This window comes from Diabrotica undecimpunctata, chromosome 7, assembly GCF_040954645.1.
Source record: "Diabrotica undecimpunctata isolate CICGRU chromosome 7, icDiaUnde3, whole genome shotgun sequence".
Taxonomy (NCBI): domain Eukaryota; kingdom Metazoa; phylum Arthropoda; class Insecta; order Coleoptera; family Chrysomelidae; genus Diabrotica; species Diabrotica undecimpunctata.
Window position 1 is genome coordinate 12,066,740 of NC_092809.1, and position 13,233 is coordinate 12,079,972.

Genomic DNA, 13,233 nt, shown 5'->3' on the forward strand with positions numbered 1-13,233 from the left:
TAATTAAGTAATGGATTCGACCGTTACTTGATGGAAATTCATTTTACATGTCAAGAAAACACTGAAAACTTTGTTTTCAAAACTTTCACAAAATTCATTATAAAATCTTATCACTACAGCTGTTTCGGCAGAGTGCCTTTCTCAAGTGATCTATTTTTGGTGTGTGTTTACAATTTATAGTCTTTAACGAAATAGGTTGGGGAGGGGAGAACTGTTTGTCTTAAGTTGGTCATTTAGAATTATGTCTGTGTTTTTTAATTTGTTAATTTCCATAGATTCTAACAAAGATAGCTTAAGGCCTTTACTTTGAATGTGAAGAATTTTAAATTCGTCATTAAAAGAATGATTATGATCTAGAAGGTGAAGTGCGTATATAGAATCTGTTTTTCTATTATTGAAAGCCCTTTTATGCTCTGCTATACGTTTGTTAAGTATCCGAGACGAGACTCTCGTGGGACCACTCTACTCTCATTCTAAGAGAACCAGGCGAGGTTGAACGAGCTGAGCTCGTACACACCTCTGTTGGCCTTTCGCCAAGCGTGGTGTTGGTGTCCCGGCACGTACCCGCCAGGAGATTTAAGAGTGGTAGAGGAGAGATCGTCGGCGGCGACCTGTCTACGTGTAAGATGAAAATTCCTCTTGCCTGCATCGCCTATCCGCCTGTGGGAGGGGATAACGGGTAGACGAGGTAATCGCAACACAGCTACACGGGGAAGGTGAAGCCCCACGAGACGTGCCTGGCGTACGTGGCGTGGCACCTTCATTTTGGTGTCGGACTCGTAGGGGCAGTGGATTCGTTAACGGTCGTATAGCCGAAAGGCCAGGAAGACCAGGGTCCTGCCAGTTTTTCAAAATTGGAGGGCACAAAAGCTTTGCAATGTTCGAAAAGCTGGTGTTATTCCTTTTTTATGTGTTTGGTTATTCTTGTTGATATTTTGCCTGTATATGTAATCGAGCAGAAGGTACTGGGTCTTTTTCTCTCGTGGTGGAAATACTAATTTCAGGGCTTTCTTGTGTAGTTTTTAATTTAAAATTTTATTAGTTCTCTATTATTTTTTTATTATACTCTATTTTATCTATAGCAATAGTAGTGTTAGCTTTGTCTGCTTTTGTAAACACTATAATGTTTTCTATTGATTTATTTTTAATTGAAATGGCTGTTTGATTCTCATTGTAACAGGACTTTTTAGTTTCACTACACACATCTTTAATAAATTTTACAGTAATACTTTTTTCGATATTATTGGCAGTTTTATTTTATATTACTTCACATTCTACACCTAAATATTTTAAAGATTTCTGATTATTATGTTGAGGCAAGTTGTAGTTGAGTAAATCCTTTCTCTAAAAGTTGTATCTTGCTATTACTGAATTTAGTATCTGTTAAATTTATAAAGCTATTGAAAAAATTATGGTTCTAAAAACCTTTCGTATAATGAACATTGGGTTTTTACTATTGGAGATTTAGTTTGTTACACTGTGTATTAAATTTTTTATCTATTATATTATCTATTTTAATTCTCAAGTTAGAATCTAGGATGTCAAATTCTATATTATTTAATCTATAGTTTAATTCTGAATGACTTACCTTAAGATAAACAGCTATGATATCTCGTTTTTTATATTGGTCTCTTCTGTCATCTTTCAGCCATCTGGTCTTGCCGTGATGTATCCCTTTTTGTGGGGCTGGGCTCAGGTTCTTTTTTTTAATTGTGTATATTTCGGATATTAATCTAATTAATAAGGTGTCGATCGACTTCGCGATTAAGCCTCAGATCCATCAACTGCTGTTGTCCTGGAAAGCACTGACGATGTGCGCGGCATGACTGAAGCAGATAATGAGATTCGTACATCATTGGGCATAATAGGCATGAATCAAATTCAAACAATTTTGACTATTGTTCAAAAGAAGGCACGTCCATGTCTAACCATTTTCATTGATTGTTTTCATGTATTGTTTTTGAGTTCTCTGCCACAATTTTATGCCTATACAATATAAATCGCACAGAAAAGTTTTCTGTAGCTTAGATTTATATAGGGCAAACTCTTCTAATTAATTGTATGTTCATTTTACAATATATAAAAATAAGTAAATAAGTATATTGAGCACTTTATTTAATATTCAAACCCCTCCTAATGCCCTTTTTTCAGAAATGAATATTGAAGATAAAACTTGTAATAAAAATGTTGATGTACATAAACCGTTTCAAAATTCCTGTCACGGTTGCTGTTGGTATTCATTTCGTCCGTCGTAAGTCGTAAATTTATGAGACGTAAAGTTACATGATTTTATTTAGCGAGATTGCATAATTTCATGACAAGGAGTGAAAATTGTCGCGTGAATCTTAAAAATTTCAAAAAAGAGGCTGTTTTATGTTTGATGTGACTTTTATTCCATAAACTGATTTGTATATGTGAGGGTGGCACACAATTTTGGTATTTGTATAAAAATTAAGAATGCTTTTGTAACTGTTAAAATCAGAATAAAAACATTGAAATAAGCACACTATACGAAGGCATTATAGAAGATTGAAATTATACTATTATAATTTTCAGAAAAGGAAGTATGTAGATTTTTCTTCTTTTCTTTTAACAAATTGAAATTGATTACGGGAATTTTTCATCGAAAAAATCCAGACAAAATTAAATGTTAGAGTAGATAAAACGCCTTATTTTTATATTCTATTCAGATTTCCAATTTAAACAGCTTTTCGATTGGTAATCTAGTCCAGTCGTCAGAGATTTTACCTTTAAAAATTATACGAACAAGCCGAATTTTGTTGAGAACCATTTTCTCAGAAACAACACTTAAGCGACCGGCCATTTTGAATGTCAGTTACACGGGCGAAATCAACTTTTTAAATAAAATATGTATTAACTGGAAGGTAAAAATGCGGTATCTTTTGATCAAAGTGTCTTATCGACAAAAATCGAAATGCGTTTTAAAGGTGAGGAGTGCTTGCAGCTTTCGTATGCAATTTTTGCATTTTACCGCAAATGAAGACAGTCAAAATGAAGTTTAACAACTTTATCTATAAAGATGTTAAATAAATAAACGTTGCAAGATTTTTGTCATTTTTTTTTATTTACGATAAGATCAATAAAATATCACTTCCGTCAACCGATTGTTATGGAATTTTCATTATTGAGCCTAGTTTTCAAAAGCTATACCACAAATTTAGATTTTTAAGTTTTCACAATAAATATGAGGCATTTTAAATATGCCTGTAAACCCTGAATTTAAACTTTTACATTACAAACGATCTCACGTCATGGGAAATGATTCCACGAATACCGAATTGTGTGGAGTTTGTGGCTGAAGTTGTATAGTTTCGAAAATTGTACTTGTGTAAATCGAAAAGAAGGAGTTTTAAACATTTTATATCGATGGTAACGTAAAAGTTTAAAATTTAATGTTTTTTAGGAATATTTTAACTGCCTCATATTTATTGCCAACGCTCAAAATCGAAATGTCATGCTAAACATTTTTGTTCAAAATTATCTGAACTACATTTCTTGTCTAAAACATGTTATTCTATGGAGTACAGATTCTTGGCAAAAATAGATGTTTTCTGTGTCCCCATTCTTTCAGGAGGTTTTAAGAGGAAGCCCCTGATTTTTTGCATATTTTTTGAAGTCCCAAAATTGATATTCTACACAAAATAGCTACCTATATACGCTAAGCTTTGCAGACGATCAAGTAGTGATTGCACAAGACCAAGAAGACCTCATTACATGATGAAGAAACTACAAGAACAATATACCAAGGTTGGCCTAGATATTAACCTCGCGAAAACAGAGTACCTATCTACAAGTGAAGAAGACATATTGACAGATTGATGACAACGTAACAATCAAAGGAAAGGATAAATTCAAATACTTGGGGTTTATAATCACGAAAAAGGCAACAACAGAGGAAGAAATTAAGCAAAGATTAGGACAAACAAGAACACCAATCCGACAACTTAACTCAGTATAGTGGGATAGACACCTAAATATGAAGACAAAAACACAGATTTATAAAACATTAGTGCGAAGTATTTTGACATATGGGGCTAAAAATTAGATTATAAAGATGAAAAACAGCAGTACGATAGTAACAACAGAGATGGAATGCCTGCGAAGAGGCTCCAGAGTAACAAGAATGGATAGGAGAAGTAATGACGAAATAAAGCAAAGAACATCAATGAAACAGACATACTAACATATATAGAACAAAAAAGACTAAAGTAGTATATGTAGGAAGAACTAGCGACAGCATAAATATAATCCAACTTAATTTTGGATATCTCCATTTAATTTAGAAACATTTGAAAATAAATGATCTATGCTTTATCAGGTGTTTATCAATTTCATGTAAATTTACACGTAATTGTACATATGCATGTGTAATGTAAATAGTGAATTGGGTTAGTATCAAAATGCTGGTCTTTTTAATATTATGTTTGATCATCATTCATCAATTCATCGCCATTCACTGCTTTTTTCCTTATGTGAGGTCGATTTTCCCAATTATATTTTTCCAGATTTCCATCTTGGGTCATACCAATATTAATATTAACAGCATTTACACACTTATGGCTAACTGTTTCCCATTAAAGTCTTATATCACCCCAATTTCTATTTATTCCATGGAGATATGGAATATCCTTTGTTTAGGATGATTATAATTATTATGTAGTGTAATCGTGACCTATCAATTCTTACCTAATCTCTCTTATATTAGCATCTCTTATATCGAGGTCCATAGGATAACAGAAAAGCGAAATGAAAGAACTTATTGAAATCACACATATAAAAAAGATGAGCGGATTTTCTACCTTACAAATCTGTTAAAAAGAACTGGAAAATATTTTGATACACCAAATAATATGGCAACGGATGAAAGAACATATAATACAGAACAAGGCAATAAAAAAGAACCGGAAACACTTAGATATATACAAACTATATGCTCCCGAAGCTGAAGATCCTTTTTTTGTGGGGGATCATCCCATTCTGGGTTTGATTTTACAGTTTCTGGTATGACATCCATATTATGTAGTGTAATCGTGACCTATCAATTCTTACCTAATCTCTCTTATATTAGCATCAACTAGTACCATAAATAGACTTCTAATACATCCATTCTTAATTTTATCTCTCTTTTTAACTACACTATACTCAGTAAGTACTGCTCAGAGTAACAGGTTCTACGGGAGTCATAAAAAATTTGCCTTTCAAATCCATTTTAATTTTTCTATAACACAACACACCACTCAACTCTTTCCATTTCATCCATCCTCCTTTAACTCTATTACATACATATGATCAAATTGTGCAAACCTTTCAAATTAAATTAAAAAAACTGTAATTATTGTATATGTCGTGGAACTCCTATACGATGCAACAACGTTAGGGTACGTTCATAACGGAGACCATCGCATTGTATCTTGGCTTAGAGTAGAGCAGTGACAGTGAATGGCGATCGATAATATGGTACGATCCTATGGTCGGTGTTAGGGTCGGCGCCTCGTTGTTACCGCCCACTTACAACGCCACCCATTGGACAATTTTGAATGTCTTTAAATAGTTATAGTCAATGTTTTATAACTGTCTGTAAAACAGGTACAGGTTACCTAATTGAATCGCAGGTATATAGATCATGTAAGGATGACCCGTTTACACAAAATTTTGTTGTACAATATAAGTTTCAAAGAGGAGAAAGAATTTATTTTTCTATGAGAATTTTTATTTTGTTTTTTAAGCAAAGTTGTGGATCGACATCAAATTAATGGTTTGTTCTGCGGCCAAATATACATTTAAAAAGATCAAAAATAAAACGGAAGATAAATAAGACATGTTTTTAGACGTATTTGTGCACGCTAATCATGAATTCGTTTCAAAATAAGTCTATCGTTGTTTGCTAATTATACCGTTTTTATAAATTTTTTCAAAATTGAAGAGTATTTTCGTTTTGACAATGTTTGCCGTACTAGCTGGATCTGAATCCGTCGTTAGTTTTTTTCTATCTATTACAGTTCTTTCTAAGACGGACAGACGGACGGGCAGACACATTTAATCTATAAGATCGACGCGTAGTGTATACTGCATAACGAAAACAATAATGATTCTTCTTCTTCTACTTCTTGGAGATCTATGGATCTGTTTAATTCTGAAGCTGCCTCTGGTTAATTTCCTGGAAGATAGATTGCCAACTATCCCTCCATCTTTTAGGTGGTCTTCCGGGAGGTCTTGAACCGGGCGGGTTGTTTTCTAGGACTATTTTTGGGAGTCTATTCTCATCCATTCGTCTTACATTATTGTACCACATCCTCTTCACAATAATGATTAAAATACTAAAATAATATTAAAAGAAGCAATTTAATAAAAACTGTTTTGAAATTTATAAAACAATCACTAATAATTTATGTATTTTTAGATATTTCAACGATTTGGAAAGGTTTTGAAAATTGTAACTTTCACCAAAAATAGTAAGTATATTCAATTATTCCAATACATAGTATGATCATTTTTCTTCTATTATTTGTTTGCTAATTCCTTGTTATTGTATTCTTTTATTTGGGTTTACTTATACCAACCACCACTTTTTCTGTTTAAATAATACACTATATAACTCTGTCTAGTTCACAATTCTGTATTTTATTGCCTTTTTTTAGTAATTATACGTCAAATTAAAATAAAACTGTCTTTAGGACATGCTTAATTACCTAAAATTCCTGACACCCAGAAGTGGCGTCATCTAATGGCGAAGCCAAGAAGTACAGATTTCCTTTGAATATAATAACATTTAATTTCATACTAAACCTATTCAGGATTTATTTTTATTGGACAAATTCCTATTTGGGAAAATAATACCACTAAGTTATTTTATACATTTATTAAAACATGTATTACACTACAATAATATTTTACACATTATTTTTCTCCTTTTTGTAACAATGTCTCAATACTATTTTATTAAACATTCTATCCAGCTTTTGATCCAGTCACAATGTTTTTGTTATATTTGACTGCTTCATCGTTACTTGCAAATAATAAAAGCTATTAGAAATCTGTTGAAAAGTAATATAAAGTTATTTTGCTAATATTTGATTTCATTCACAGTTCAACACACTGTCACATTCTCTTTCATGACCTCTATCCCTCTGTTGCGTTCTTTTTTTCACAATTACGTATTCCCTTACATATCAGCATTATATGATCTTCATATCCGTTGTTTTTTATTTAAACTTAATTTTTAGATAAGTTAAAACTCCCCTCAGTGTATGTTTCAAATAGATTTGTTTTTCTTGAACATGCACACTTACTAAATTACTTTAATTACTTAAATGTGTTTTTTTGCGAATCTTGACTGTCAAACTAAGATATTCAACCAGTAATACATTATCGTACAATATCGTACAATATAGAAAATGAACAAAATATACAACGTCAACAAGAAAATAGCTTCAGAACAATGTCAACTACACAGTGAAGACCCAACAAGAAGAGAAGTGTCAGATGTCTAAAACTCAAAGACAATAAAGCCCCAGGAATCGATGACATCTGTTCGGAAATGTATAAAAAAGGTGGTGATCAAGTTTTTACAGCAATCCATAAACTAATAGTACTTATATGGCAGAATGAACGGGTACCAGAAGAGTGGCTGAAGGGAATAATATGTCCATTGCATAAAAAGGGGGATCAACTGGAGTGTAAGAACTATAGAGGCATTACTCTGTTAGCATCTGCGTATAAGATCTTCGGCAATGTATTATCTGAAAGACTTAAACATTTTACAAAGGATATTGTTGGTCAATATCAATGCGGATTTACTGCTGGAAAGTCAACTACACATCAAATTCAAGCACATAGGCATTTTCTAGAAAAGTCACTAGAATATAACATAGAAACACACCATCTCTTCGTTGACTTCAAAGCAGCCTATGACAGTGTGAAAAGAACTGCATTATATAATGCAATGATAGACTTTGGGATCCCACCTAAGTTAGTTAAGTTGACCCACCTAACAATGCAAAACGTAAGCTCATGCGTTAGAATTGAAGGAGAAAACTCTACGTTCTTTGACATTAATAATGGTCTAAGACAGGGGGACGCGTTGGCGTGTCTGCTCTTTAATATTGCCTTGGAAAAGGCAATCAGACAATTAAATATTAGAATGAATTGAACTATTTTTAATAGATCGACGCAAATTCTCGCATTCGCTGACGATATAGTTATAGTGGGCAGAAGTATGAGAGACATGGTTGGTTTCTAAAAACCCTCGAAATATCCAAGAAATAATTCAAATTAACAACCATACCTTTGAGCAAGTCAAAGAATTTACATATCTTGGATCGCTAGTAAACGCAACAAACACGACAAGCGACGAAATAAAAAGACGCATAGCAATAGCAAACAGAACTGTTCACGGCCTCCGGAGACATTTAAAAAATAAAAATATAAAACGTGCACTAAAGCTTAATATATACAGGACCTTAATAAGACCAGTTTTGATATATGGGGCTGAAACGTGGATCTTATCTCAAAATGATAAAAGACTTCTTGGTATCTTTGAGAGAAAAATTCTTAGAAAGATTTTTGGGGCCGTAAATGAAAATGGGCTATGGCGTTGAAGATACAACTTTGAACTGTATCAGTTATACACCGATCCAGATATTGTGAAATTCGTTAAAGTGCAGAGACTTAGATGGGCTGGACACATTGCTAGGATGTCAGATCACGAATACACGAAGAGATTAACATTTTCACAACCAGAGGGCACAAGAAGCAGAGGACGACCACGAATGAGATGGATTGATGATGTGAAAGAAGACCTACAGATTCTAGGGGTTAGAAGATGGAGGGAAGTTGCCAGGAATCGACAGGAGTGGCGACTTCTTTGTGAGCAGGCCAAGATCCACAACGGATTGTCGAGCCACTTATGATGATGATGATGATGAATACATTATCGTGATAGCTGAAGTAATAGATGATTTATTTTAGTTTAACATCAGCATACAATGATCAAGGATGCGTGTTATGTACTAAGTGTAACAACCAAACACACAAGAAACGCATAGTAAGTGGGACTTGTTAGTAGTGTAAACAAAATGCTTGAAAGATTAAAGTATTTGGCGTGCAATACTTTGAGTTTTAAATCAGTACAACAGATTATTAGACTTCTTCGGAAAGATCCGCTCAAATTATTGTTTTAATTAGTAATGGCTTTAGCCAGCGAAATGTTTCTAGAATACTCATACTTGCTGTGACACGTGAAGCATTTCGAAGGATCTGCGTACCAGAGGTATATAAATTCGATCGTATCATCATCGATCAGGAACTGGAAGAAACCGTTGTATATCCGAACGTGAAGTAAAGTCATTGTAGTAAAGTTGTCGTAAAGAAACTGTCATCGTAATGTAGTACAATACCTACGTGGGGAACGAGCAGTAAACGTTGGTGAATGGACAGTAAAAAAAGACTGACAGATGACCTGAAACTGGTTCAAAACTTATCCCATCCTACAGCTAAACTTGTTTAGATCGTTCATATTGAACTTTGGAGGCATGTTTTGTATTCTGATCAAACCGGAATGTCTTTATGGCAATAATTGAAAGGAGAAGGTTTATAGGAGATAAGCTGAAGGGTTGGTATAGTGCTGCATTAAAGATTAAAAAGATTGGTTATGGAGGCGGGATTAGGATGGAATTTCAATGTGCGCACAATTACCAGGTGCTCCCATTACCAGACTGACCATGGTTGCGATAGAGGAAGTTTACCGGCCGTTAGATATATTGACAAAATTCTGACCGATTATCATTGATAATAGAGAAAATGCATGCAATTCTGATCTATAGTTAATCCAGCAAATATGGGAATATATAAAAAGGATATTACGATTTATGATTCCTGCCCCAACATGGTTCCCAGAGTTCGTTATTGCGGTAAAAAACGATTACCCAGCGTGCAATAAGAAACAAAATTGAATTTGATTAGGTTTCTGCCTTAGCAAGAAATAGTTGCACTACCGCGTTTAACTCCGATGAATAATAGGAACCACTGTTTTAACAAGTTTCGTAAGGTCTTACTTGCCATTCTCAAATGTTTTATGAATATGAATTTTATAGTTTTAAGTTTTTTTAAACCAAATTAAATCATCTATTATATTTTGCAAGTTTTATTTTGATAAGACGCATAATTCTTAAAAAAATGATAATAAACAAAAGAACGCTAAAGAGTAGAATTACAAATTATGACTAGAACAGCTATAAAAGCAGACGTAGTTTGTGTAAATCGTACATAGGTTGTTTTTGTACTTTTAAGTATAATATTTTATTAACAATACATGTGCGTATCATATATTACTTAGAATGTTTCTATTGTTAACTGTAGTAGATTCTTAATATATTACGTGTTTTAGATGCTTTCCAAGCACTCATCCAATATCCAGATACTCAATCTGCACAAACTGCCAAACAGGCTTTAGATGGCCAAAACATATACAACAGCTGTTGTACTTTGCGCATCGATTATTCAAAAATGTCGTCGTTAAATGTAAAATACAACAACGATAAATCCCGAGATTTCACAAATCCGAGCTTACCAACCGGCGAAGGAGGAGATCCGATGCCTTTGACTGCAGGATTGGCAGGTGGAATCGGAGCTGATATTTTACTCCTAGCTACACAACCGAGATTGGCTAGAGAACGATTAGCAGGTAAATATGTTTTTACATTATCAATATTAGAATTTTCTTATTCTGTCTGTCTTTCCGTAACGAAAACCCCAGCGCCACCTATCCACAAAAACTACTACTATCTCTGTACCAGTTGACTATTTATTTTATTGTACGATGACGATGACGACTATTAGAGAAGTGTCAAACACGAGACTATAGATTATTTTGTAATGTACTGTTTTACTTCTAACCTATTATCAACAAAAGTCTATTACCAAGGAGGAGCCACTGATTATTATAATATTATAATATTATCAAATAATAAGAATATTATAATGTATACTTACATAAATAAATATTTAAAAAATATTGGTCCTTCTAGGTGTTCCATTTTTTTTGTCCAAGTATATAATTTAAGTATATAATAAATGATAACCGTTTTGTTTATTTTTTTAGATTCTATACTCTCGGGTTCACCTGGTGTCCTGGCTAGTCCATTTATGCATGGTTTAGCCTCTCCTTTGGGTGCTCCCTATAACGGCGCTAGCGTTGGAGGTGGTTTGCCAGGTCTAGCAAATTTCCAATTGGGCCAAGCAGCTCCTGGATTAAGAGGTCTGGCCTCGCCCGGTCTGGCTATGGCTACTGTTCTTTTAGTCAGCAATCTTAACGAAGAGGTCAGTAGATATTTACACATTCGTTAGGTCAAAACTACGTTAGTTACAATACTTTCTTTGGTAAATTAAATAAAATATAGTCAAACACCTTAGATGAATTTTATTAATATACAAAAAAAAAATAATTATTGTTAATTTAAATACCTACCCGCGTGTTTAACTTTTATAGGTGTCTAAATTTTTATATCGAATTGTTCTTTGCAATAATTATTATATGTGGTATTTCTTTCGACAGAGCCATACTTTTTGTATTATTTTGCATTTGTGAAAATTGTTCTTTATTCATTTGCCACTTTCGCATTTGACTCAACCTTCTTGAACCCTTAAATACAGATAGTACGCCACTACTGGCTCAAACTCAAGTTGGAAAACTCAACTTTTCTTCTGTCTATTGCAGTTATCCTCCAATTTGATCTTTGTAGATCATCTTTACTTGCTTCTAATCATTTTTATCGTGGATGCCCTCATTTTCTTCCCATTAATCTTTTAAAATTTTATTTAAACAATCTTTATTATTTTATATTTTGTTTTCTCTATGATTTTTCAGTACACTTAGTTTCAAGACATTCAAAACATTTGCTTCCTTTTTGTTTATCATCCAATATTCATTCACTGACACGCAGCATTGTTGATTGGCTCACAGTTCGGTATCAGCCCTAGAAATTCTTGGACTCAAAAGAATTTTCCCTATTTCTTGGACTTCGTGTCACTTATTGGTTACGACATTCATATTCCTTTACTTTTTGAAAAAAATGTTCCTTGTTGTCATTATTTATTTTTATTTCTATTAAAAAATCCTTTATAAACGGTAGATTTATGTAAAAGAAGCCTTTCAGGCTAAATCTCACAACGTTTTCGGAATAAATATTCCATCCTCAATGCTGCTACTAGGTATACATGTTTAGAGACACTAAATATATGGGCAAAAACATTTTAAATGTTATTTAATTGGTATTAGATTGCATAATTGCTGCTAGGATGTTTAATAATTTTAAGTAGATTCACTTCAACGTAAACTCCCAACGAGAGCTACTGGTCCAAGCCGTAGTCTCTAAATGGACTAATTGCTACCTGAGGTCCGTTTATAGAACGTAGAGTACGTTCCCATGAAGTAAATCTACTTAAAATTTTAACATCAGCAACCATGGAATCATAATACCAATTAAAAAATATTTAAAGGGTTTTCTTCCATATATTTAGTAGCTTTAAACATGTATACCTAATAGTAGCACTGAAGATGGAATATTTATTCCGAAAACTTTGTGCGATTTAGCCCGAAAGGGTTCTTTTAAATACCTTTTATAAAGGATTTTAAAAATAGGTAAAAATTATGCAAAATTCCATTTTTGCTCTGACTCTCTGTATTATAACTACACATAGATAAAAATCTGTTATTTTTTAATAAAAGACATGTTTTCATTCGTTAAAAACTGTGTTGGAAAACGCGTAGTATAACGGGCTGTTAAATTTTTCAAATTAAAAAAAAATATTCATGTTTTTAATATACACATTCTAGGAAAATTTATTCGCACCAATAATCTGAATTTACCAAATATAAAATCTAAAATTACGAACAAATTCAATTAAAATGTAAAAAACGGTTGTAGTACAGATATCAGAATATTGTTTTAATTTTATTCCATTAACTACCACATTTTCATTAAATTCGTTGAAAAGGCCCTAATGGTTGCTTTAATATAAACGAACTAACTAACCCAAATTAACTGTGTAATTCATATTTTTAAAAACTGACCCAACATATATAGAGATAAACGAAATAAAAATAAAAAGCAGGGTTTATAATTGAATTAATATGTTTTTCATCACATACTCAGTAACAATAGATGCTTTAAAAAACATCTATTTGTTTCATTATTATATTAGTGTTCGTATCAC

The 13,233-nt window shown here is 32.9% G+C and overlaps 1 protein-coding gene across 7 annotated transcripts in view; it reads left to right on the forward strand.

Annotated features, from left to right (window-relative positions):
• The window catches only part of heph (polypyrimidine tract-binding protein 1 heph), a 539,711-nt gene that overhangs the window by 502,019 nt on the left and 24,459 nt on the right, over positions 1-13,233 (forward strand). For all 7 annotated transcript variants that reach the window (XM_072536694.1, XM_072536696.1, XM_072536698.1 and 4 more), the window contains 3 exons: positions 6,422-6,473; positions 10,406-10,702; positions 11,120-11,337. In XM_072536694.1, the coding sequence (XP_072392795.1) occupies positions 6,422-6,473; positions 10,406-10,702; positions 11,120-11,337 (567 nt within the window). The remainder of the gene's footprint in view (positions 1-6,421; positions 6,474-10,405; positions 10,703-11,119; positions 11,338-13,233) is intronic.